The 27,224-nt window shown below is 41.7% G+C and overlaps 1 protein-coding gene across 1 annotated transcript in view; it reads right to left on the minus strand.

The window, feature by feature from the left end:
• DDB1 (damage specific DNA binding protein 1) overlaps window positions 1–27,224 on the minus strand; it is a 2,836,764-nt gene that overhangs the window by 971,488 nt on the left and 1,838,052 nt on the right. The window contains exon 20 of the mRNA XM_044059793.1: window positions 8,379–8,543. Within this exon, the coding sequence (XP_043915728.1) occupies window positions 8,379–8,543 (165 nt within the window). The remainder of the gene's footprint in view (window positions 1–8,378; window positions 8,544–27,224) is intronic.

Genomic DNA, 27,224 nt, shown 5'->3' on the forward strand with positions numbered 1-27,224 from the left:
CATGAAGGACATTTTCTTTTTCTTTCATGTTATTTTGAGCACATCAAATTTTACACCAGGTTTTTGGATGATATGTTTGTTCTATGGGATGGACCTGTTGATGCTACTGATGATTTTATAAACTATATTGGAACCACCACAAAATTTCTAAAAGTTCACCTATAACAGAGACTTTGACAAAATTTCCTTTTTAGACATCTTACTGGAAAAGGATTATGAAAATTAGGGGTTTGTTTCAAAAATCTTTAGGAAAAGCATGTATTCGAACTCACTACTGCATTTTTCTAGCACACACCCATTCAAACAAAAGAAAGCGATAGTTAAGGGACAGTTCATGTGTGCAGCTCGTATGGTATCTGGTATTGATGAATTTTTAGATGAATGTGACAACCTGAAAAATATGTTTCAAAAAAGAGGCTATCCTTGTAAGGTCGTTAGTGATATAATGATTGAGGTGGTTAACAAGAGAGAGCGTGGGTTTTATGTACCTTTACTTTCTTGTAATATGATTGACAGTGGTCCTTCCACCAGTAATCAAGAAACTGATAATGTTGCAAGTAAGAATAATAATAAGACTTCTTTCATCACTGTATTTACTCAAGATAGTTACATACTCAGAAACATCAACAAAAAACTGGTCTACTTTGAGACATAAGAACATAAGACCACTAATAGGACCGCAACCTATTATGGTATATAGGAAAGGCAAGAATATGAAAAACATATCTGAGAGCAGTAACTCTTAACCCAAACCATAAGTCAGGTTCTATAAACAAATGTGGCAGATGTAATTATTGCAGTTACATTAAAGAAGGCAATATTTTTGACATCGATAATATTGAAATCAAAATCAAATTAGAAATACAATTGTCACTCGGAGAAAGTGATTTACTGTGCCATGTGTACCACCTGTTCTTGCTTTTACATAGGCAAGACTGACAGAGAGTTAAAAAATTGCATATACGAACACCTATATGACATACGGAATAAAAAAGAAACTAATTCTCTTAGCAAACATGTTTTGGAGTACAATGACCATAACTTCCAATTTTTTATTATAGACAATATCAGTACCAACATGAGGAGTGGTGAATGGTCACTATTACTTGAGAAAAGAGAATTATACTGGCAATTACGTTTGAATGCTGGGAACTGGCCAGGCCTGAATGAGCATATTTCCATTAGCCCAATTTTAAAACTAAAGGCACTGGAAAGATAAAAAAAAATCTCCATTATGCATTTTAACATTTTAATTAATTCACATGTTCAGTATTTATTATGTTAAAGTGTATTTATTTATCTTAATATTTTCTTTTATATCTAGTTTTTAGTATTTAATTACACATTTACTGTTTTAATACATTCAACTATTGTACATTGTCATTTTATGAAGCAGTGCTTACATATAGTGTGTTTTTTAGGGTGGTGTGTTCCATGAACTTTTTCAGTTTGTATATTTTTCTGCTTTTTAAATTCAGTGACTGTAAATGTTGCGCTTTTAATGACATAAATTGATTAGTTTATAACTGGGAGGAACTTCCTGTTTGAACTGTACAAGAAGGAAGTACTATGTGGGGTAAATTGTCTGATGAAGTCTAGATCTTTCTGGACGAAAGCACTCATCCTTGGATTTTTTTGTTCTGAAGTTAATTAAGTGGATTCTGCATTCTACAACTGTGTGGTGATTTGCAGCCTGCATTACTCTGAGTGGGTTTAATCCAGCTACTTCTTCTGGCTTTTGTGTTTATCTGTAAAACAAGTTGGTACTACAAGTGCTCACACCAAACCAAGAAAAATAATAGAGCACAGCGTTGCGAGTCCACAATCTTAGTTTAATATAAAAATAATAAAAAAAACAAGTTAAGCGCTTTCATCAATAAGTATGACTTCTTCAGAACAAACTGCCATTGTGAATTTTACATTTAAATACAAGTTGCTGGTCTGCCATTGGTTCTAAACCAACCAATTCCATTTATGGGAAGAGGACATACTGAAGTTATAAACAAGAATTAATTTAAATAAAATAAATAATTTCATCATAAATGACCATGTCCACATGACATAACCTTAAAATAGTACAAAATTAGTACAAAAATACTGCCACAATAACACTTGGTTATAACAAACATTATAGACATTGCTAGATTTGATTTGCCTTCTCTTTGAGAATTGGCATTATAGTAATATGCTCATTGAGCCCAGGTGGATAGTCAGCAGCTAGTCTTAACTGCCACATTAACTCTTTCTTGTATAATGCATTTTGCCAATCCCCACCCCTTGTTTCAACAGTTACAAATTCAAGTATGCCAAACTTGAAGCATAAATAACCATCACATATAATGCTATGCTTATATAAAGCATTAGTATCTTTTTTATTTTTGATATCAGAGAGATGCTCATATATTCTAGTTTTGAACATTCTCTCTGTTTTACCTACATAGAAGGAGGAACAGGTGCTGCAGATGGCTATATAAACTAGTTTGTTGGAACAACAACTACCACTTTTTAAGAAAACATGACTTTTGTTTTTATTATCAAGGGAGATAGAAGTATCTTGCAATATATATGAACAATAGGAACACCTCCCACATGGTCTACTTCCACATCTTTTATCATGTTTAGTACTACAACTACTACCTGTCTCTAATAAAGACTTGAGGTTAAACCCCACCTTGGTAGAGAAAATGGGTTTTTCACCCAAAGTATGAAAAACATCAGCATTGGTTTTGAAAATGTTCCAATTTCTTATCAGAATTCCTTTGATCTGGGAATATAAAGGATTATACTGCACTACACATGCTTGCTGAAAATTGGGCACAGACTGCAATGTTGTCTCTGTAAATTTTTGCTGTATGCTGTCCCCACCAGTGCCTAATAAAGGTACATAAGTATTACCCCATTTATCTAGAACATCCTTAAGTATGGGCTCAATAAATCACTTGGGTACCCTCTATCTAGAAACATGTCCCTCAAATTTCCAAATTCTGCTATAACATCATCCCTCACAGTTGTCATCCTAGCAATTCTTATGGCTTGACCCTTTATGATACTTTTTTTCTGGTAAATAGGGTGATGACTGGTATAATGCAAGTAATTGTTACAAAATGTGTTTTTACGGTAGATTTTGGAGATAAAACCATTATGATCTTTAATAATCTTAGTATCTAGAAAATTAATTTCCTGTTCATCAAACTGATGTGTAAACTTCAAATAATCTGTAGTTGAATTTAAATATTGAACAAATTCTGTTATTTTTTCTTTCCTTCCTTTCCATAAAATAAAAATATCATCCAAAAATCTGCCATAGTAGATGACATTAGTAAAAAACAACTCATTTTGAAAAACATACTTGTGTTCCCAGCCCAAAAGGACTAGGTTAGCATATAGGGGGGCGCAAGCTGCGCCCATAGCCACTCCCTTAAGCTGCTGAAAATATTCCTCTTCAAAGAATATGTAATTGTTTTCCAATATAATACTCATTAGCTCACATATAAGCAAATTTTCATCAGTAGTCAAAGAAGAATATTTAAAAAGCACCTCCTCAAATAGACACAAGCCTTCTTTTTTTGGAATACAGGAAAAAAGTTCCTGCACATCTATAGTGAGGAAAGAAGTATCCACTGACCATAAGTCCTTACTAATCTGTTCTAAAAAATTCCATGAATCCTTTAATAAATGGGGGAATTTATTCATAATATGCTTTAGTTTCTTATCCACATAGACTGCCATATTGTGGGTTTTAGAACCAGCAGCTGCTACAATAGGTCTAAATGGTGGTTTCTTTAAACTTTTATGTACCTTAGGTATTCCAAAAATCACCGGAATTTTTGGATATTTATTAAGCAGGAAATCATAGTCATCCCTGGAAATTCTCTTGTCCATTAAATATTCATAAAGATAACTATCTATTCTGCTATATGAAATGTTTATCTCATTTTTGGAACATAAAGAGTAGTTGTCTGTTATAAATAAAATACTTTGCATGTCATTAATGTAGTCTTCCAACCTATATAAAACAACACCACCACCCTTGTCTGGAGTCATAATTCTTATCCCCTTGTCTTCCTTCAAATTGTTTAATAAACTTTTCTCATTGTAAGTTAAGTTGTTGAATAATCTTCTTTTCTCTCCCCTAACTTTGTACAAGTCGTCTTTTACTAACTTTTCATAAGCAGCAACCAAAGGATGCAAAGGAGGATTTAAAGGTGCTACTTCTTTTAAGAGTATCTTTTAACACAACATTAGGGGACTTCCCTGAAAACAAGATGCTCAAATTTAATTTTCTTAAATATAACTGCAAATCAACCATTACTCCAGCTATGTCAAGTATTTTAGTTGGAACAAATTTGAAGCCCTTTGAAAATAAAGAAAAAATATCTGTTGTAATGGGAATATCAGAATAATTATATATGTTGAAGCCATTAAAACTGTATTAAATGTTATCTAAACATTCTATTTCAGTTACAGGACCTTTCACTTGACATGTTCCTGATTTTACTGCATTGTCCTGTTGTAAGTTTTGTACACACCCTGTCTGCGATTTGCGAGCATCTGGGAAGCGGAAAATCCTGAAAATCAACAGAATATTCAGGGTCTAATTCCCCACTGCCCATTTCAAAATTGCAATTATTATTGGGTGCTGCCCTATTATTCCCATCACTTTTAACCTTTCCACTTTCTCCTTCCTGAAAAACTAAATTTTCAGTAGGATATACTTTGTGGGCTTGATACTGTTTAACATCTCTATCCAACTTTTTGATTTTTTTCTTAAAGATACCATCACATTTTTGGTCTACCCTACTGATAACTTTGTAATACAGCTTTTCATACTGTTCAAACAGCAAATCAGTGACAATTTTTTCATTTGATACATTTACTTCATCACCTAACCTAGTTTCCATTACCTCATAGAAGGAGACAGTATTATCTAATAGTTCCAAACCCCACTTGTTGAACATGTCAGTATATATCTTGACAATGTCAGCATCATAATATATTCCATAGGGAAATTTAAAAACTCTCAATCCCTGTGGAACTATTTCTCTTTTAATACATTCATTTAAATAACACACTTCCATTTGACACATTTTTAGTTTAAACAGTTTCCTCTCAAAGGTATAAACCATGTCTCTTAATGATTCAAAATTGTATTGTCCAATTTTCCTATTAACAGATGCTTCATTACTCCTTTGTGCACTTGTACCAGAAAAAACAAAATGCTTATGAAGTAGGTTACCAAAATGTTCATGATTTTTGTAAGTTACAGCTTCTTTACAGTTGCATGACTCACAGTTTCTGCTAGTTAGTAACCTTACTGCTGGTGCACAAGTTGTTAGCATTTAAAAACTTGCTATTAGTATTAGTGTGAACAGTACCGTTAGGCAAACCTTCCTTGCTATAAGTTTTCTTCATATTAGGGAAGTCAAGTGATGCAGGTTCGATGTCTCCTTCAAACCGTACCACACAGTTGCTTTTTTGTCCATTATTACAACGAACAGGCTCCTGTACATCACTTAATTCAATAAAACTATTAGCGTTGCAAGGAGAATGCCTTCTCTCACCACCATTATGAATTTGCGCTGCGGTGATGACGTCATCAGTTTTCTTAAAGCGGCAGGAAGAATTGGAACCATCAAAACGAAAAGCATTACCAGCAACAACTCCATCGCCCTTTTTAGAGCCATCCAAGGCAACATCACAGACCAAATCTTTTTTACTAGGCTGTGTGAATAGTTCTATAAGCCTAGTAAGCTCTCCCTTCAGCTCAGCCACATCATTCTTCAAAGAAATAATATCAGCCTGACCTGAATCCACAATGGGAGAGAGGCTGAACGATTCTGGGGACCCCATAGCAACCAGCACCAAAAGAACCAAACAATGTAAAACAAGTTGGCACTACAAGTGCTCACACCAAACCAAGAAAAATAATAGAGCACAGCGTTGCGAGTCCACAATCTTAGTTTAATATAAAAATAATAAAAAAAAACAAGTTAAGCGCTTTCATCAATAAGTATGACTTCTTCAGAACAAACTGCCATTGTGAATTTCACATTTAAATACAAGTTGCTGGTCTGCCATTGGTTCTAAACCAACCAATTCCATTTATGGGAAGAGGACATACTGAAGTTATAAACAAGAATTAATTTAAATAAAATAAATAATTTCATCATAAATGACCATGTCCACATGACATAACCTTAAAATAGTACAAAATTAGTACAAAAATACTGCCACAATAACACTTGGTTATAACAAACATTATAGACATTGCTAGATTTGATTTGCCTTCTCTTTGAGAATTGGCATTATAGTAATATGCTCATTGAGTCCAGGTGGACAGTCAGCAGCTAGTCTTAACTGCCACATTAACTCTTTCTTGTATAATGCATTTTGCCAATCCAAATAAATTTTATGTCAATGATAACAGTATGGAATGAAGAAGGATTTACAAAATTGAGTGTAATTAAGCTTTGTATTTGTTTTTTTTTTTTATTAGTGCACAATGTTAAACTATGTTTTTTTTTAAATATTAAAAGATTATATTTCTTTTGTGCTTAATGTTTTCAGTTTTTGCTTTATATTATACTTTTTTTTGGTTTTATCTTGAAAGTGCTTATCTGCTTCAGTTTATTCATGTTTATTTTTTTTTTTTTGTTTTTGTTGCTTTTTGCAAGAAACATGACAATTGAGTGTCAGAGGTAATCACCACAATGCCACCAGGAGCCAGGTAAGTCACAACAACCTTACAAAAAGGCCAAGCATACAGTGGAAAACAAGGAATTGCATACAATATTGGTCACATTAGCTGGAAACTGCAGCAGTGATCAGTAGCAACATCTTTTTTGAACTATCACTGGATCTTTCTTCATACTCTTTGAGGGAAAAACAGAATCTGATTTTGTGAGAAAAGGAATTTTAAAGAAAGGAGATGAAAGAAAGAAGTGAAACCCAAGGTGAGCTCCCCCAACCCTCCTAGCAAAAGAGAACTAGCTGAAAAGAACATAGCTCAATCGTACCTTTACTGAAGGGAGACTTTAAACCTAAATGAGTAGTATAAGTTGACACCTTCCTGAAGGAATCATTCCTTTCTCTGAGAAATCTCCCTCCGAAGAGGGACTTCCCTCCCCAGTCTGAGTCCCCCCATCTACCAGAAGAGTGATTCTCCTTTGAATATTGGACAGTCTTGAACAGCACAACAGGGTCTTTACTACATATCAGTCTTTAGCAGCTTCCCGAGGAGTAACAAACAAAAGAAGTGGTTGAGAGTTGAGTTTGTGTGTGAAATCAGGAGAATCATTGGGTGCATTTTCACTAGAAGGAAACACGAAACAACTGGGAAAATGGTCCAGCAACAGCAACTGGGTCAGTTCATGGTTCATGATGAAAATGGGGTCTAATGCAAACTTAGCACTTCTTTTCCTTTTTAACTAAAAACTAAAAAGGTAATGACTGAGGTAAAATACTGCAGTTACAACCTATAAAAACAACAGACCTAACACAACAAAAAACAAACTGAAAAAAAGGAAAAAGACAGTTTAGAAAAAAAAAAAGAGCAACTTATATATATTTTAGAAAGAAGAATGCATTACTAAAAGGAAACATGTACACTGCATGACAATAACAATGGAAGCTATGATTTTTCTTTATGTAAATTCATGTTACTGTTTAAAATGTGATGATTTAATAAAGATATTAAAAACATTTACATAAACACAGAATTGTGGACAGCTTGATTTAGAGATAATTCTGCAACCACCTCATACATGAGAACAGGGTTAGTTTGTAGGGTGATCTTATCATCATGAGAGCACTTGCCAGTAACGATTACAACAGCAGGCTTAAGGCTTAACTTTTAATTTGACAATCACATGAACACTTAAATGGTCTAGGTGTTTTAGGCATCAAACACAGCACTTTTCCATTATGAATAGCAGATTAAGATTCAAAGTGTGCAAACAGCAGAATAAATGATGAATAGATATGCTGTGCTAGTAATTCATGTCATACCACTGTAAGCATTTACAATAGTTAAAGCATCAGAGAAACTGTACAGAAAGATATGTGATCCTCAACTATAGAGAATGAGAAAGGTCCAAAATGATAAACCTATTTTCTTTAACCTGATAGATGGAAATGGTGTAGAAGTTAAAATAATATACCATGCAGCCAACATGGCAGTCAAGGTTTTAGCTATTTATGTAATGACTAAAGTACCTCTAAAGGAAGATCTGTTAATTTGTCTGAAAGTCAAGCATGAAGAAACTAAAATTAAGTAAACAAAGAAAATCCAGAAAGCACAATAATTAGCTCTGATACCCCCCCCAAAAAAATCAAGTCTACACCAAACATTTTAAATATGTCCATAAAAGTGTTCATACCATCTAAGTACTGGAATACGACAATTCTCCCCTGCTTGGGTTCCGTCTCTTCTGGATAGACCATGGCAGTACCAACAACAAAGTATGTATTAGGGTCTTTTCCAAGTTTACAGGAGACTAAGCTGAGAGCATACTCATTCTGCAAGAACTGGTGGGCATGCAACACTGTGGAAACAGAATAAAGGTTGTTACAATCAATGCAACTGGAAATTACTTCTGCTTAAATGTAATAAAAATATTCATAAACTGAATCGTGAAACTAATGGAACAGCAAATACAAAATTAAGATTTGCAAGTAGTTCAGATGATTTTAGTATTTCCCAGTACATATTAAATCAACTAAATCACCACAGTAATACACAAGCACTTATGTGAACCAGCAAAAAGGAATGGTTTGACATAACGGCAGTCACAGAAAAAAAGTTATGTTCTTACCATAATGTTCCATCTGAGTTGTTGCTTCATTTGTCTTCAACCTGTGGGTCAATCTGTCCTCGGATCTGAGTTGGCCATACACTCCAGCCTTAGAGCCGAAAACTGAGCTCCTCCTCTATCCACAATACCCCACTCTCCCCCAATCCCTCAGATAGAGTTTGCTGCTGATAAAAAAAAAAAAAAAAAACAACTAAGGGTCAGCCATACCATACAGCAGAATACATCAGGGGCTCGGATGATACAGTAGTGGGAGAGACCTGGGTGTACTGCCAAGTCCTCCCAGGATCTCAGGAATGGGGAAAGGAGGTGGGGGGGTCTAAAGACAAATGAAGCAACTCAGATGGAGCGTTATGGTAAGAACATAACTTTTTTACCTGAAGTTGTTCTCTTCATTTGGCCTTCAACCTTTGGGACAGAGTCCCCAGCGGCATAAACCCTGGGTGGCCCTCATGGAAGGATATTCCAGAGCACGGCAGAGACAAATGAGGCCCTGCTCCTGGAACAGACATCCAATTTGCAATGGGATATGAAGGTGTGAGAGGAAGGCCAAGTAGCTGCTGAACAAATGTCATCGACTGGCACTCTGGACCAAAAGGTCACGTAAGTGGATACAGACCTAGTAGAAGGGGCCTTGATCTGATTTGATAGAGAAATTTCTTTATTAAAATACGCCAATGCAATACACTTTGAGATCCAATTAGCTTAAGTCACTTTAGTGATTGGTCTTCCTAATGTGGAACTAGCAAAGGAGACAAAAAATTGGTCTTCCTAATGTGGAATTAGCAAAGGAGACAAAAAGTTGGTTCGATTTTCTGAATTTTTTTGTCCTAGCCAAATAACAACGTAGCTGTCTGTGAACATCAAGTAGATGAAGCTTTTATTCTCCCTGTGGCAGCTGGTTCAAAGTGAGCAGAAACCAGAGTTTATAACACCAAAGTGATGTCCCCAAGGGGGCGAAGGAACCTTGACCGGAGGCTAAAGTAGAAAGGTGTCCCTCAAAAATGCCTTGCATAGTTTCATGGACAGCAAAGATATAAAGTCTCCACCAATATGGAAATTTGGGATGGCTGCCAAACGCACCTTGACTGTGGAAAAGTTAGCTCCACTGTTAAAGATGTGAGCCAAGAAATCTAGAACAGCTGGGACAGGAGCCTTGAAACAGTCTAACCAATGCTGTTGCGCCCAAACAGAGAATCTCTTCCATTTGCCGGAGTGAATTGTCCAGGTAGATGCCTTATGAGCTACAATCAAAATCTTCTAAATAGGGGAGGATAGCCCAGGAGTTATAGCCATCAGTGGAAGTGGAGTAGCCAAGTGGTTAGCTTCAGGCTGAGAACATCTGGATGTTGACTGCCCGAAGGGTGGGACAGAAGATCCAGAATGTGACAGAGTCCAAGGAGGACACACAAGATGAAAGCACAGGAAGGGTAACCAAACTTGTCGAGGCCAGAAGGGGGCAGGGAGGATGACTTTGCACTTCAACCTCTGAGCTTTCCAGAGAAATTTGAGTAACAGGGGAAGAGGAGGATTGGCATAAAGAAGATCGGGGGGCCAGGGATGGATCAGTGCGTCTCTGGTGGGACTTCCCTCACGGCAAAATACTCGCTGCATTTGGCATTGTAAGGAGAGGCAAAGAGACCACAGCAAGGTTGACCCCATTTCTGAAAGATTATGTTTGCCACTAAAGGGTTGAGAGACCACTCATGAGGCATTAGAATGGTTCTGCTGAACTTGTCCACTAGAATGTTTGACTTCCCCAGAATGTGCATTGATACACGAAAGTGGTTGGAAGAGACCGCCCACTCCCACAATTTCATGGCTTCTCAACACAGGGGGTAAGACTTGGCTTCTCCCTGTATAATGATGTACCAAACCACCGGCATATTGTCTGTCCGGACAGCAAATGTCTCTGTGGGATGAGAGGCATGAACAGCTTGCAGCACTAAAAGGACCACCCTCATCTCCAAGACACTTGTATGCAAATTGGTCTCTAGAGGGGACGAGGTGCCTTGGACTGGCCGACCAAGCCAATGCTCCCCAACCCCAAGCTGGGAGGTGTCCATGGTCACTGTGGACTTGGGAGGAGAGGCAGTCATCCTAAGTTCCAATCCTGAGATCAAAGCCACCATAGGAGAGACTCCTTGCACTTGAGATAGTTTTATGGAATAGTCCACGGGCAGTTCAAGAAAGGACCACTGGACCGCTAAGGTACACTGAAGTACTCTCACGTGAAGGCTAGCCATTGGTAGAAGAGTTATGGTAGTCGCCATCAGCCCCAACGCTCTGAGAACGAAAACGTTGGGGGAAGGATGATAGGAAAGCATCTGAATGATGTGCAGCTGGGGGGACTGAATTCTGCCCTGGGGAAGGAGGCTATGCACTGTGTTGTGTCCAGTCGAACCTCTATAAAGTCGATGATCTGGACCAGATCCAATTGGGACTTCAAAGATTGATGGTTACCGCCCAAGGTCGAGGCTAGGTGAAAAAAGACTTGGTCTGAAGTCCTCCATTTTCTTTGGCACCAAAAAAATCGTGAATAGATGCCCGATCCAAACTGGTTTTGGGGGACAGGTTGGATGACTTTTTTCCAGCAGCTTTGCGAATTCCAGGGTTGCCATCCCCCTTTGAGTGGGTGGCACATCAGGGAAGTTTTGAGTCGGGCTTGGGGATTTGAAAAACGGGATGGTGTAACTTCTGGATATTATCTTTAACACCCAGCGATCGGCAGTGATGGTTTCCCAGGCAGTTGGATGTAGGGAAAGACGTCCCCAGACTGCCTCCACAGTAGAGCAGTTGGGCAATGAAAGGGACTGCTAGAGAATGTATCCAGTGACCCTGGATTTCTTGCCCCCCGCTGTCGGGGTGGCATCTGCCAATGGAATCATTTCTCCCTCTGCCTTTGGAGGGAAAAAAGTCTCCCTGCGAGTCCTGGAATGCACTCAAGAGACTTTCAAAACCATAACTACTTACTACCACGCTGATTCTTGGAACAGGACTGTTTTGGGATAGAAAAGCATATTCTGACAGCAGACAGGGTATTTCTGTCTTTCTTGTACTGGCAGAGTGTGCCTCTGACCATGGGACTAAAAAGAGATGAACTGAAGGGCGTGTTGATAAAGGATGCCTTAAAGGGTTCCGAGAGATTCACATAGCCACATCCAGGCATGACTCCTAATGGCAACACTCAAACCAGTCACCCTTGTGGTACCGTCTGCTGCATGTTAAAATAGCCTCATGGATGCAATGGAGATAGAGCAGAGGGTAGCCATTCTGGAGGAGATCTTCCTTGTCCTCTTCAGACATGGAAACCGGGACAGACTCAGAGATTTCCATAATGAGGTCCCTCTGAAGTCTGATCACGTGTGCCAGACAATTCAACACGCACAGAAAAAAGGTAATGGAAGAGTAGACCTGCTTACCAAATCTGTCCATCGCTCTAGACTCCCTGTCCGGGGGATGAAGCGAAGAGCTCTCCTGGGCTAGCTCTTTCTGGCTGCTGCCACCACCATTGCATCGACCATGACACCCTTAGTCCAGTGGAGCCTATCTGAAGGGGTGCTAAGAATCTTATCTGGGTGTTTTGGTATGGGCTCTATAGTGTCTGGTTCCTTCCAAGCCCTGCAAGATATCAAGTCATTCAGGGGTCCGCGGGGGTGGGGGCACCAGGATGTTGATCGACCTGTTCCAAAGGCTTCCTGAAACACAGACTGATCCGAGTTAGGTTTGTGGACGGACCACCCACCTTTTTGTCAAAGGTTCTCCATGATGTCCCCAAAGGAGACATCCTCAGGTGGGGATTTGGGGGACTCTTCCCCTTCATCCAAGTCCATGTCTTTGGTCAGGGATTCCAGTGGGGAATCCAAGTGCCTACTTTTGCACATGTGCTTCTGTTGCACCTCCTAGGGGGATGCTCCGGGGAGGTGTTGGAAGATTCGCGGTGCTCCTGAAGAGAAGCCACCTGTAAGCTTCTTGGAAAGTAAAGTTGTGTACACTTACCATAAATGTAGATGTTAGAGTGTATTCACTGTTGCAGTCATTACATTTGGGTAATCTGCTGGCAGGTTGCCCTCAGTCGGCCTGAATTCCAAAGTCTTGGGTCCTGCGTCGGTTGCTGTCTCCTCTTCTATGACGTCAGGTCGTCAGGGGTATAAAACAAGCAGCCAACGCCATTTTCTTTAGTTTTTCTTGCCCCAGATGTCAGGTGCCCCCAAAAAGGTAGCAAAAAAATATATATATACTATATATACATAAATCAATACAAACTTAACCTTCGTCTACAAGCAAATACACCACACAGGTTGTAGAAGATAGAGAAGGAAAGATAAACTCCAGAATGAAAGGGGGATGGTGGGCGGGTAACCTGGACTGCAACAGTGAATACACTCGAACATCTACATTTATGGTAAGTGTACACAACTGTACTATGTTCTTCGTGTTTTACTGTTGCAGTCATTACATTTGGGTAGAATCCCAAATCTATGGATGGGAGGCTGGAGCAAAATAGCATTGGGGTGGCTATAAGGCCCTGCAGAACTCCAGTGGCAAAGCCTGCCTTGGAGTAGAGAGGCAAATGATAATGCTTTGTAAAGGTGTGAACAGAACTCCAAGTAGCAGCCTCCAGAATGTCTCTGGTTGGTACTCCTCTGAGAAAGGCTGCCGATGTAGCTGCAGCTCTGGTGGAATGAGACCTAATGCCCTTGGGCACAGGTTTGCCATGGTGTAAGTAGCAGAAACGAATGCAGTGGCTTATCCACTTTGAAATAGTCTGCTTTGAAATAGCATTTCCTACTGATCCTGCAGCATATGTCACTAGTAATTGCTCAGTTTTTCTTAGAGCTTTAGTCCTGCTCAAGTAGAATCTTAGCTGTCTGTGTACGTCCAAGGAATGCAGAATTCTCTCCCCCTTGTTCTGTGGATTTGGACAAAAGGTTGGCAGATGAATAATTTGGTTAAGAGCCACATTGGAAACCACCTTAGGCATAAATGAAGGATTGGTCCTCAGAGACACCCTGTCTGGGTAAAATATGATAAAAGGTCCCACAGCCATGAGGGCCTGTAGCTCTGAGACTCTTCTTGCTGAAGTAATTGCTAGGAGCAGAGCTGTTTTCCATGATAAGAACTTTATATCTGCAGTAGCAGCTGGTTCAAATGGAGGCAGGGTGAGCTTTTCCAACACATAACTGAGGTCCCATGCAGGTATTGGTGATCTTCTGGGAGGCCTTAAATTTTTGGCTCCTCTAAGATACTGATTTAGTAAAGGATGAGAAAAGAGTGGTGGCTCTGTATTGTAATGAGCCGAAATGGCAGAGGCATGGATTTTTGTTGATGAGAAAGATGGGCCTTTGTCAAGCATCTCAGTCAAGCATTGTAATATCCGAGGAATATTTGGTTATGCTGTATCGTTCCTTGTGCTTGATTCCAAGCACAGAATCTCTTCCATTTATCAGCATAAGATTTTCTAGTACTAGGCCTTCTGGCTTCCAAAATGACATCCATCACAGCTTTACTGAGAAGTTTTGTTTGCATAACTACATGATCAGCCATGCTGCCAGGTTCAGTGTTTGGAGCTGAATGTGCAGGATTGGATTGTTTTGCTGGGACAGTAATTGAGGCCTTTGAGGTAAGGTCCAAGCTGGGTATTGAGACAAGTTCCTTAGCATTGGGTACCAGTATTGGCAGGGCCAGTCCGGGGCAATTAGTATCATCTTTGGTTTCTCTTGTCTGACTTTTAGTAGGACCTTGGGAAGAAGAGGCAGAGGAGGAAAGGCGTAAACTGATAGGTTTTTCCAACTGAAGGATAGGGCGTCCACTTTCCATGCTTGTCTGTAATAAGTCCCTGTGCAGAATCTTTTCAAATTATAATTTTGAGGAGAGGCAAATAGATCTATGTCAGGGCTCCCCCATTTCTTTGTTATCATGCTGAAGATTTGTGGATCTAGTTTCCACTCGTGAGGGTCCATAAGGTTTCTGCTCAAATTGTCTGCCAGAGTATTTTGTTTTCCTGGCAGGAATTGAGCTTGAAAATGTACTTGGTAAATCAAAGCTGTGTCCCACAGTGCCATGGCTAGTCTGCAAAGGGGGTATATGAATGCGTGCCCCCCTGCTTGTTTATATACCACATAACCGTTGTGTTGTCCGTCTTTATCAGTAGTTGTCCTGGATGAAGTACGTCCTTGAAGGCTGTCAGGGCATTTTGAACAGCTAACATCTCTTTTTGGTTGATATGCAGATGCATTTCTTTTGGGGTCCATATGCCCTGAATGCATCTTCCCACCAGGTGAGCCCTCCATGCATAATCTGATGCGTCTGTTGTTAAGGTTTGGCTGGCAGGGGGTAGAGTGAAGGCCTGTCCCATGTTTTGGTGACATGCCTTTGCCCACCATAGAAACTCCTGTTGTAGGCAGGGAATGAGAGGAATCATTGTTTCCAGACTGTGACAATGTTGACTCCATGAACTTTTTAGATACCATTGAAGTTTCCTCATATGCAGTCTTGCATATGGAATCAGTAGGATGCAGGATGCCATGAAGCCCAAAGCCTGCAGAATTTGTCTTGCAGATAACTGGGTTTTTGTTGCCATCAGTTTGAAGTAAGTAGTCAGTTGTCTTTGCTTGTCTGGCATGAGGTAAGCCATCTGGGGCAGTTGTATTCAAGCTTGCACCCAGGAATGTTATCTTTTGTGAGGTACCAGTTGTGATTTCTTTTCGTTTATTGTGTACCCTAGGCATGTTAGAACCCTTTTCACAAACACCAGGGGCTGAAGAAGAATGCCCTTGTTTCTCTGCTTGAATGAGCCAGTCGTCCAAGTAAGGATATATTTGTATAGTTCTTTGCCTGCAAAAAGCAATTACTGGTGCCAGGCACTTTGTAAAGACCCTGGGCGCAGTAGATAAGCCAAAGGGCAGTGCAGAGAATTGGTAATGCATTAAGCCAGCCTTGATATGGAGGTATCTTCTGCACGATTCCGTTATTGGGACATGCAGGTATGCCCCTTTTAGGTCTAATGTCACCAGCCAAGCATTCTTGCCCAGCATGGGCAGAAGCTGCTGCAAAGTCAGCATTTTGAATTTTGGAATGTCCAGGAATGTGTTCAAAATTGATAAATCCAGTATTGGCCGCCAGGCCTTGTCCTTTCTGGGTACCAAGAACAGTCCTGAGTAAAAACCTTGTCCTTTTTCCTGTTCTGGTACAGGCTGAATAGTGCCCATATCCATGAATGACGCAACCTGTTTCTGTGTCTCTGCCCATTGATTTTTTGGCAGATCCAGCCAACCGTTTGCCATTGGCAGAGTATGGAAATGGAATCTGTATCCCTGTGATACTATGTTTAGCACCCAGTTGCCCTGGGTTAACTGCCAATTTTGAGCAAAAAGTGCTAATTTTCCCCCTAAGGGTGCTGCCAAAAGGTAAGTGCTTGGTGAATGCAGAGGGAAGTCATTGGGACTGTTTTCTGTAGGGTTGTGCTTTAACTCCTCCAGATTTGGAGGTAGAAGCACCCCGTTGCTTTGACCTGTAAGAATCTTGTGCCTGGTATCTAGAACCTTTAGGGCGTCTGGATTTGCCCCTTTGAGCTCTGTCGGACACAAGAAAGGACCAATTTTTTTGTAGGCCAGTGTCTACTGAATCTTGGTGGCTGCACTTGTAAGAAGTCTTTTACAATTTGCATATACTTAGCTTTGTCTTCCATTTTCTTTAAAACCTCTTCTGCCTTAATACCAAACAGAGTATTCATGCTGTAAAGGTGCATCCAGTAATTTAGCTTTAACATGATCAGGCAAATTTTGCTGTTTTAGCCAGGCATGCCTCCTAATCACAGATCCAGTAACTGCGGCCCTGCAGGAGGCCTCTACGGAATCAAAACCACATTGCAAAGTGTTTTCCAACTTGTTCAGTTGCATGCAATAATTCCTGCAATTCTTTATTTTCTGCACATTCAGAAATCAACATAATTTTCTGTCAGCAATCCCATAACATGTTGTTGATACTTGAGCATATGAAACTGGCAGTTTAAGGCCCTAATTGCCAAGGTTGCAGATGTATAAACCTTCTTTCCCCATCTATCCAATGCCCTTGAATCTCTGTCAGAGGGGGTAGGATTTTTTGCTGTTGAGGCCTAAACTCCCTTTGGACCCTGTAAAATAGTTTCAGGGTCAGTAGCAGGGTTTCTAAACAAAATTTTGTGAGAGTCAGGGACCCTGTAATATCTGTCAGGCTTGCTGGGAGCCAGAGGTAAGGAGTCAGGTTCAAGCTTCACTCCAAAAACACATCATCCACAATATCTAAAACAGGGGGTATTGGCTAAAGGCCTGTGCTGAGGGAGAAGGAGGAAATCCCTGAGCCTCTTTTTTGATTCTGAGAAATCTTGACTCTCCCAGTGAAAATGCTCCCTCAAATTATGCAAGGTTTCTCCAAATGAATAATCCTCAGGAGGTGATGCAGATGGGATAGATTCCTCTGCATCAGAATCCTCATAGGTAGGTATAGATAATTCCTGATCAGATGAGGAATCAGAAAAAACAGAAACCTGATCTGAAGACATCAGAATCCTCATAGGTAGGTATAGATAATTCCTGATCAGAAGAGGAATCAGAAAAAACAGAAACCTGATCTGAAGATTCATAATCAGTGTCTTGCCTAGGCCTCTTATCAGGAGGGGGCTGGAAACCCCTGATCAAGGTAATAAGGTCTTCAGCCATTTTGATCATCTGTTTTTTAGGCATAGCAGCCTGTGCACGTGGGCTCATGCGTCAGTTTTTTAGCTTTAGAAGTTGCTTTTGTCTTTGGTTTTGCAGCAGTTGTCGGTTTTATATAAAAATGTTGAGGCCTGAATACACCCTCAGAAGCCGGTGCCTGCTCAGCGGCTCCGGACCCATCCGAGGGAGAGACATCTGTGGGTCCAATACGTTGAGTATCTGTTGGCGTGCTGAACTCCACATGGGTCTCGGTAGGGGCCTGCGACTTGAAAGTAGCGGGTATCAGGGGCTACGAAAGCACCTCACTGAGTACCGACAAACCGGCGACTGGCTTAGGAGAAGCTTTGTCGTCGGTTTTCTTTGCATTTTTTGTGTACTCTTGTAGTCAGATTGCTATCCGACAACATTTCAGGGTAGTTAAATCTGTTTCCAAAATATTTTGAGGCAAAATATACCAACGCTTAATAGTGCGTTGGTTAAATCCAGCACAAAACCGACAGCCAAGTACGTTGTGATCAGGGCCTAGGCAAGGAATACAGTATAAATGGAAATCCTTATGAGGTATTTGCTTCCCACAAGTAATACAATTATTAACTTTTTCTGACATCTGTATGGAGCAAGAAAAAAGTTTCCCCAATGGAGTAGTTAGCTTTAGTGAAGACTTCGGTTCTGAAACTCGAACTCTAAAATTTCAGGAGTCGGCCGACCGGCACTTGCGAACTGCTTCTGCTTCGGGCACCACACGGCAAGAAAGACTAAAGAAAATGGCATCAGCTGCTTGTTTTATACCCCTGACGACCTAACGTCATGGAAGGAAGAGGAGACAGCAACAGACGCAGGACCCAAGACTTTGGAATTCAGGCCGACTGAGGGCAACTTGCCAGCAGATTACCCAAATGTAATGACTGTAACAATGAAACACGAAGAACATCAGGCTGTTCCAAAGGAGACAGAGAGAGATCCAACGTAGCCAACTCAGAAGGGGGGGGGTTGTGTATGAAGGAGGTAGAGTTGACACTCTCGTGGGGGCTGAGAGAATCCTCTCCTCTACTTTGAAAGCCAAGGGCGAACAAGACTCCGAGGACTACTCCGTCAGGGTTGAACCCATCGACGTTGAAGCCTGACAAACCTCTGCCACTCCTGGCACCAAAGGTGGAGTCCGAGACAAACTGTCAAGTGCCGAGGAGAAGGGACAGCTCAGAAAACCTGATAGCTGAAGCCACCCCCTCAGACCCAACGGCAAAGCTACAGCTCCGACAGTCAATCAGGCCCGACGGCACCAGGGCTGAACTACTCAAGGTGACGGCTGAAGTACAGGTACCCATCGGCACAGGCATCTCAAAACTTGGGATCCCCTGACCCAAGGGCTCAAAAACTGAAGGACAGATTGGAAAAGGAGAAACCGGTATGAACGCAGGCTGAGCACTCTTGGCTCCAGTGGAAGCTGGGGCTGGAAAACTCCTAACAATCTGCGTCTTTCAGAAATTTCCTCATCAGCCTGTCCACCTCGAATTCTGAGAGGCTCCTGGAGGACCTGGCAGAAAAAGCTTTTGACCCCGGCCTGGACTGGTGCAGATGGGCGAAGCCAATACGAGGGACTTCAGGAGAGAACCCATTGGCTCCAGTGAAAAACACAGAGATTGGAGCCGAGGGGAAGAAGCTGAAATAGAAAGACAACTTTTAGCTGGCGTTTTTCCTGCAGGAACAGAAGCCCTGTCAGGAGACCGCTTCCTCTTGTCCTTTTCCTTGCCCTTGTCACTAGCTTTCTTGGAGAGGGTATGAGCCCCTGAAGTGGACTCCGCTTAAGGAGCGGAGGAAAGAAGACCCTTGAGCATTAACTTATTCCTCTTGTCTATACGCTGGCGCTGATTAAAGCTCATGCATATAGAACAGGAGGAATCTAAGTGGGCCTCACACCTAGACAAACCACGCAAAAAATGTGAGCATCAGAAGGTGAAATTTTACACCTGCACTCTGTGCGCTTCTTAAAGCCTGCTGGCTTAGGATCGGTCATGGCAGGACACCAAAAACTATAAAGACACTACACATAAGAGGGGAAAAAAGAGAGAGAGAAACCCTACTTCTACATTACAAGGAAAAAAAAGCTTTTACACTAAAACTTTTAACCAACTAAGGAGAGGCAGGAGATAGAAAAAAGATATTAACAATGAAAATGATGCACTCACACACCAAGACCACTGAAAAAATCCCTGGAGGGAGCTTATGGACCCCATGGCTGTTCAGATGAGAGACAAAAGAGATCTGGGGGGTGGGGAGGGAGAGTGGGGCGTTATGGGTAGGAGAGGAGGAGTTCAGTTTTCGGCTCCAAGGCTGGAGTACATAGCCAGAGTCAGATCAGAGGATGGATCTGAGACCCACAGGTTGAATACCAAGTGAAGACAACAACTTCAAACAGACTATGGATTAGTAAATCTATGAACAGGTCCCTCTCTGATGGGTCCTAAAGTGGGGTTTACCCTCTTCACCAAATGGAATAGTTATTTTTCCAGAGGTTCCTACTGTGCACCTGTGACAGTGTATTATTCTAGGATGTCACAAAATGCCTACATAAAGCTCACTCATATCCCATGTCTGCAAGCTCACTCCCTTGCCACTAGGAATACCTACTGGCAAATTACCTCAGAATGGAGAGATCATGAAATCAGCAAAAGAAAAGTATTACTGCTGGAACTGAATACATCCCAAGTCTTGGAGAGTACCTTCAAGTGGTGGACCCAGTTTTCACAAAATCTCACCAAGAGGTCACTAATATATACACTGCATATATCATGCAGAGAGACATAGGTTAAAAAATAAATAAAAAGTTGGGTGCACAAGTCTCAGGACAAAAAAGTGCCCAATCCTGGTGTGCACACTTGTGCCGGATCTGGAAAAAATGGCAGTATAGAATCCTCAAGATATGGAAACATTCCTACAATGGTGTTTGGTCAGGTTCAGGGAGAGGATGGCCTCCCTGTTGTAGAAGGCAGCAGTAGTCCATAAAGATCATAAAAACTGATAGGCCAAAAAAAGCCATAAAAATAATGGGGACTACTGAAGATAAGGAAGAAATTATGTATTGTTATATTATGCAAGAAGCCCAGAATTTCCTGATAAGAGTATATTCAAAAAGATTGAGAGAGAAATCAGAGGAAAGAAAAATACTTGCACAAGAAAAATTGTCAAAAGCTTCAAATGCAAATTTGTGTTCATTAATACAACAGATGCATGAAAAATATTACGTAGACAAAAACTTTGGGCTGCCTGGAAAGAGAAGTGACAGAGGAAGAGCAAAAGTATAAACAGCAAAATCCCAGATATTTTTGAACGGCATAAAAAAGAAATATGGACATGGGAAAGAAAAACAGATCTGATATGGTGCAATAATGATGCAGAGGAGAAAGCCAGAATAACCAATGAACAAAAAAACAGCTCCAAAGATATTTGAAGAGAAATACAGGTTAAGGCACACAGATATGGAAAATTTTACAATACAAAAGATAACACAAAGGGGGAACGTAGAACAGAAGATAAGGAAGATGCTAAACAAATACAAACTAAAGTTATGGAATAGCTATAAGGTGAAGGATTTGGTGTAGAAAGTCTAACACAGGGTATGTCACAGAATGATGGAACAAGGAGCCCTCAAATTAGCGAGAAAAATGGGTCTATATTATATGAATGATAATTCATATAAGCAAACGTTCCAATGAGCGAAACTCCCAGACATCGAGATGCATGTTGCGGGATCACAGTACAGTGAAGATTGGAGTATTTGCCCTTTCCTCACTGTGGTGCTATGTCAGAGTTGGAATATATATTTAGTGGTGGGGGGGGGGGTGCGCACAGCACCCCAAAATATTGTTTTCAATGTCCAGGATTTTCGCTCATTGAGCGTTTGCTTATATGAACTTTCGTTCAAATAATACAGACCCAGAAAAATGGGGATTGGGAGACATCTGAAGAAAAAGTGTGGATATGGGAAAGAAAGAGATTTAATATGGTGCAATATTTATGCAAAGAAGAAAGCAAAACTGATTAATACTAAAAAACAGCAAAAAAGATTTTTGGAGAGAAATACAGTCAAACAACAGGTAAAAATATGACTGCGATTGTACATGTGGGTGTGAATGACCTGAGAAGTACCACCCTAGACTACATGAAGAGAGACATGGAGGAGCCCAGGCGAGTATGACCCTAGCCCCAAGCAGCATCCTACCATCACCCAGAATGATACCACAGTATAAGCAGAAAACGATTGATTTCAACAATTGGCTAAGTTTCTGGTGTCATTTCTAAGGGGATCCAGTGTCTTTCTGCCTGGGATGACATGACTGACAGACCTCGATGCTTTGCCAGAGATGACCTGCATTTGTCACCCCTGAGCTTCCTGATCCTGGCCAAGGCTCTTGCCACCCCTATAGTGCCTTTTTTAGGCAGTGTTCCAAAAACCAAATTACCACCGTAACAGCTACTAACAAATACAATCTGAGGGTCATGTTGCTCAATGCTAGAAGTCTAAATCTCAAAATGCACTCACTCGAGGCACTCCTTAAAATAGAGAACATCGACATTTATGCTGTAACAAAGACCTGGTTCAAGGCATCAGAATGAACCCGTGCACTACCAGGCTACAACTCATTCCACACCTTTCGGCCCCAGAACTTGGACCGAAGCTCCAAAGGCGGTGGTGTTCCCATATTCATAAAGGATGCGCACACCTTCAGACTGGTAGCCCAACATAACTTATCAGAGATACTTCAGGTGCAGCTAACATTGAGTAAGATGGCGAGTCAGGTCGTAGCCTGCTATAGGTCCCCAACCATGTCTCAAGACTCTCACTCCATGTTCCTAAGCACCCTGGAGAATATTCGGGTGCAACCTAACACTCTCTTACTAGGCGACTTCAACTACCCCTCCATTAACTGGGTAAACTACTCCTGTACCAATACACTTGCTCAACGTTTCCTGGAATTCATTAATTCCAATGCTCTGGACCAGCTCGTTCTTATCCCCACTACAGGTAGCAACATCCTTGACCTGGTCATTACATGGGCAACTGTTGCTCTACACCAATAGTCATCTCCTCCCTGGTTAGATCCGACCGCAAACTAATCACCTTGGAAATCCACATCCCACCCACCCCCCGCACAGGTAACCACCATGAAAAACGTCTCCAAAGCTAACTTTGGGCTTCTAAAAACAGAGATGGCTAACTTCACGGCACCCATGCAAAAGTACAGTTTTGTACCTACCATAAATGTAGATGTTCGAGGGCTATTACAGCTGCAGTAATCACATATGGGTTTTCAGCCGGCAGGCGGTCCCTCGGTCGGCCGAATTCCAAAGTCTTGGTCCGGCGTCGGTTGTTGTCGCGTACTCTTCTGACGTCAGGAAGGCTAGAGTATAAAAGACACAGCCGACGCCATCTTCTTCAGTCTTTCTTGCCCCAGATGTCAGGTGCCCCCAAAAGGAAGGCAATACATAAATAAGTCTAATACACAAAAGTAAGCAAATAAAACATAGCAGGATAACCCAGTCAGCAGGTATGAATAGTTATTCAGACCCCAAGGTCTTACCAAGTGGGGAAGGAGGGTGGGAAACCTGTACTGCAGCTGTAATAGCCCTCGAACATCTACATTTATGGAAGGTACAAAACTGTACTATGTTCATCGTGCATTACAGCTGCAGTAATCACATATGGGTAGAATCCCAAAGCTATGCATAGGGTGGTAGGTACTATACGGAACTGGGTTGAGCCAGAATGCCCTGCAAAACTGCAGTAGCAAAGCCTGCTCTTGTTCTGGAGTATAAAGGCAGATGGTAGTGTTTTTTGAAGGTATGTACAGAACTCCAAGTGGCTGCCTCCAAGATATCTTTAGTAGGCACTCCTCTGAGGAAGGCTGTAGAGGTAGCTGTGGCCCTAGTGGAGTGGGGTCTGATACCAGTAGGGACAAGCTTTCCATGATAGGGATAACAAAAGCGTATGCAGTGACCAATCCACTTGGAAATGGTCTGTTTAGTAACAGGTTTCCCTTGACCCCCCACTGCATAGGAAACTAGGAGTTGATCTGATTTTCTGAAGGATTTGGTTCTGTCCAAGTAATAACGTAGCTGCCTATGGATGTCTAAAGAGTGAAGCAGCCTTTCCCCTTTGTTTTGAGGGTTAGGGTAGAAGGTAGGAAGGTGTATGGCCTGGTTTAAGGCTACCCTAGATACCACTTTAGGCATAAAGGAAGGGTTGGTGCGAAGGGAAACCCTGTCCTGATGGAATATGAGGAATGGCTGCACCGCCATGAGGGCCTGTAACTCAGATACTCTGAGCTGAAGTGATGGCCAGGAGAAAAGCTGTTTTCCAGGACAAGTATTGTAATTCTGTTGAAGCAGCTGGTTCAAAGGGAGGTAATGTCAATTTTTCCAGTACATAGTTAAGGTCCCAAGCTGGCACTGGCTGTTTCCTTGGAGGTCTTATGTTCTTGGCCCCTCTGAGGAACTGTCGTAGGAGTGGGTGTGAGAATAAAGGAGGATCCATGTTGAATTCTGCAGAGATTGCTGAGGCATGTATTTTGATTGAGGAAAATGAAAGTCCATTGCTCAAAAGTTCAGCTAGGTACTGTAAAATCTGAGGTAGGTTCAATTTTCTAGGGTCCTGCCCTCGTTTTTTATTCCAACAGCAAAACCGCTTCCATTTTGCGGAGTAAGCTTTTCTAGTAGATGGTCTTCTGGCCTCCAAAATGACATCCTGCACTTCTTTGGAGAGTAGTGTCTGATGTGATGTTAAGGAATTTTCCATGCAGCTAGGCTGAGAGTTTTCAGCTGACTGTGTAGGGTTTTGAAATTGTTCTGCGTCAGCAGTAGAGGTGTTAGAGGCAGGGGCCACGGAGGAGTGTGTGTTAGGCTCCTCAGGAGTGGATACCAGTGTTGTCTCGGCCAGTCTGGAGCAATCAGTATCATCCTCGGCTTGTCTGTTCTTACTTTCAAAAGTACCTTGGGCAGTAGAGGTAGTGGTGGGAATGCATAAACTGACCGAGTTGTCCATGTGAAGGAAAGAGCGTCCACTTTCCAGGCCTTTGGGTGGAAGGTCCTCGAGCAAAACCTTTTTAATTGATGATTTCTGTGGGAGGCAAAAAGATCTATATCTGGCCTTCCCCACGCTTGAACAATCTCTGTAAATACGTGTGGATGTAGCTTCCATTCGTGAGGGTCTGTCATATGCCTGCTCAGAGTGTCTGCCAGTGTGTTTTCCATTCCTGGCAGGTACTGTGCCTGAAGTTCCATTTGTCTTTCCAGAGCTAGGTTCCAAAGAGTCATGGCTAGTCTGCACAAGGGGTAAGAATGAGTCCCTCCTTGTTTGTTTATGTACCACATTACTGTGGTGTTGTCTGTTCTTATGAGCAGTTGTCCTGGATGCAGGAATTCTCTGAACGCTGAGATTGCATTTATTACTGCCAGCATTTCTTTTTGATTGATGTGAAGGTGCTTTTCTTTTTGGGGCCATCTGCCCTGAATGCACCTGTCCTTCATGTGCGCTCCCCAGGCGTAATCTGAAGCGTCTGTGGTTATGACTTGTGTAGCTTGAGGCTTGCAGAATGGGAGGCCTGTGTTTACTTGGCATGCTTGGGCCCACCATATGAATTCCTTTTGAAGACAGGGAATTATTGGAATCTCCGCTTCCAAGCTGTGACTGTGTTGAGACCATAGATTTTTAGGTACCATTGAAGTTTCCTCATGTGCAGCTTTGCGCATGGGATTAGAAGAATGCAAGATGCCATGAATCCCAGAGCCTGCAGGATTTTCCTTGCAGTAAGCCTGGTACTTTTTGCAAGCATTTTGAAGTAATGAGATAGTTGCCCTTGTTTTTCTGGTGTAAGGTAAGCCATCTGGGTGTTTGTGTCCAATTTGGCACCCAGGAAGGTTATTTTCTGAGAGGGTGTTAGCTTTGATTTCTCCTTGTTGATGGTGTATCCCAGAGAAAGCAGTAAGCATGTCACATATGCCAGGTGTTTCAGAAGTAAGTGTTTGCTGTCCGCTTGGATCAGGCAGTCGTCCACATAAGGGTAAATTTGTATCCCTTGAAGTCTGCAGTATGCAATCACTGATGCCAGGCACTTGGTGAATACTCTGGGCGCAGTAGATAAGCCAAAGGGCAATGCAGAGAATTGATAGTGGTTTGAACCTGCAAGAAATCTGAGGTATCTTCTGCAACTTTGTCTGATTGGGACATGCAGGTATGCCTCCTTGAGGTCCAATGTTACCAGCCAAAACCCCTTGCCCAGCATGGGAAGGAGTTGCTGTAATGTGAGCATCTTGAATTTTGGCACGAGAAGAAATGTGTTTAGAATGGATAAGTCCAGTATGGGTCTCCAGTCGCTTCCTTTTCTTGGCACCAGAAAAAGCCTTGAATAAAAACCTTGTGCTTGTTGGTGCATAGGTACCTTTTGTATAGCCCTCATGTTTAGGAGCTTTGCAATTTGTAGTTGTGCCTCTACCCTTTGATTTTGTGGTAGGTTTGGCATGCCTCTCATTTTGGAAGAGTGTGAAAATGGAATTTGTAGCCTCTGTTTATTATGTCCAGAATCCATTTGTCTGTTGTGACAATATGCCAATTGTTTGCAAATAGTGCCAGTTTTCCTCCCAAAGGTGCTGCCTGTTGAATTTTGCTTGGCATGGAAATGAGGGAGTCATTGAGTCTGCTTCCTGTACTGCTGTGCACTGTCGTCACCACCTCTTGGTGCTGGTGATTGCCATTGTCTGCCTCTATAGGACCCTTGGGGTTGTCCTCTGCCCCTTCCGCGTCTGTATCTGCCTCTTTGGGGCTTGTCAGTGGTTGGAAAGGACCAGTTTTTTGAAGGCCAATTCCTGCTGAACCGTGGTGGCTGAACCTGTAAGAAAGCTTTGACAGTTTGCATAGATTTTGCTTTTTCTTCCATTTTACGTAATATATCCTCAGCATTAGCACCAAAAATAAGAAGTTATGTACCTACCATAACGTTCCATGTTAGTTGTCTTCTCTCGCCTTCTTTCTTGCTTGATGGGTTCGGAGCCGATCCCTCGGCTCCGACTCGGCACTTGCTTTAGCTCGAGAACTCCTTTTACCAGCTCGAGGCAGCCCCATATCCCATGATGCAAGGCAGGAAGTACCCAGATCTCGTTTGTTGACAAAAGGGCAATAACACCAAGCATAAACAATACTTCCCAAAGGAAGAAGAAACTTACAAATGGAAAAAGGACCAGGTCTAAATGGTCTTTAGCATTATAGTTTCTTATACAAGGTCTGTCCAGGCCAGGGGCAAGGAGGGAGGGTCGCATGAAAGAAGGCGAGAAGACAACTAACATGGAACGTTATGGTAGGTACATAACTTCTTAATGTTAAGTTGTCAATCTCGCCTTCATTCTTGCTTGATGGGACCGTCCTAGCACGTCTATCCTGGGTGGCTCAATGGAACAAACTCTTGAGGACTGTAGAGCCAAAACTGGCTGTGTCCGTGGAGGCCAAGTCCAATTTGTAATGGGAAACAAAAGTGTGAGGAGTGGCCCAAGTGGCGCTGCACAAATAGTGTCTAAAGGTAGTCTAGCTTGAAAGGCTGTAGAAGTAGCTAAACTCCTAGTTGAATGTGCTTTAGGTTTTGAGCACAGCTGTTTTCCCTGGTCGTATAAATTTCAGTGATGACCAAGAAAGCCATCTGGACAAAGTCACTTTAGAAACAGGAAGGCCTTT

The sequence above is a fragment of the Protopterus annectens genome, chromosome 17.part0 (genome assembly GCF_019279795.1).
Source record: "Protopterus annectens isolate FY-2018-M chromosome 17.part0, PAN1.0, whole genome shotgun sequence".
Taxonomy (NCBI): Eukaryota; Metazoa; Chordata; order Ceratodontiformes; family Protopteridae; genus Protopterus; species Protopterus annectens.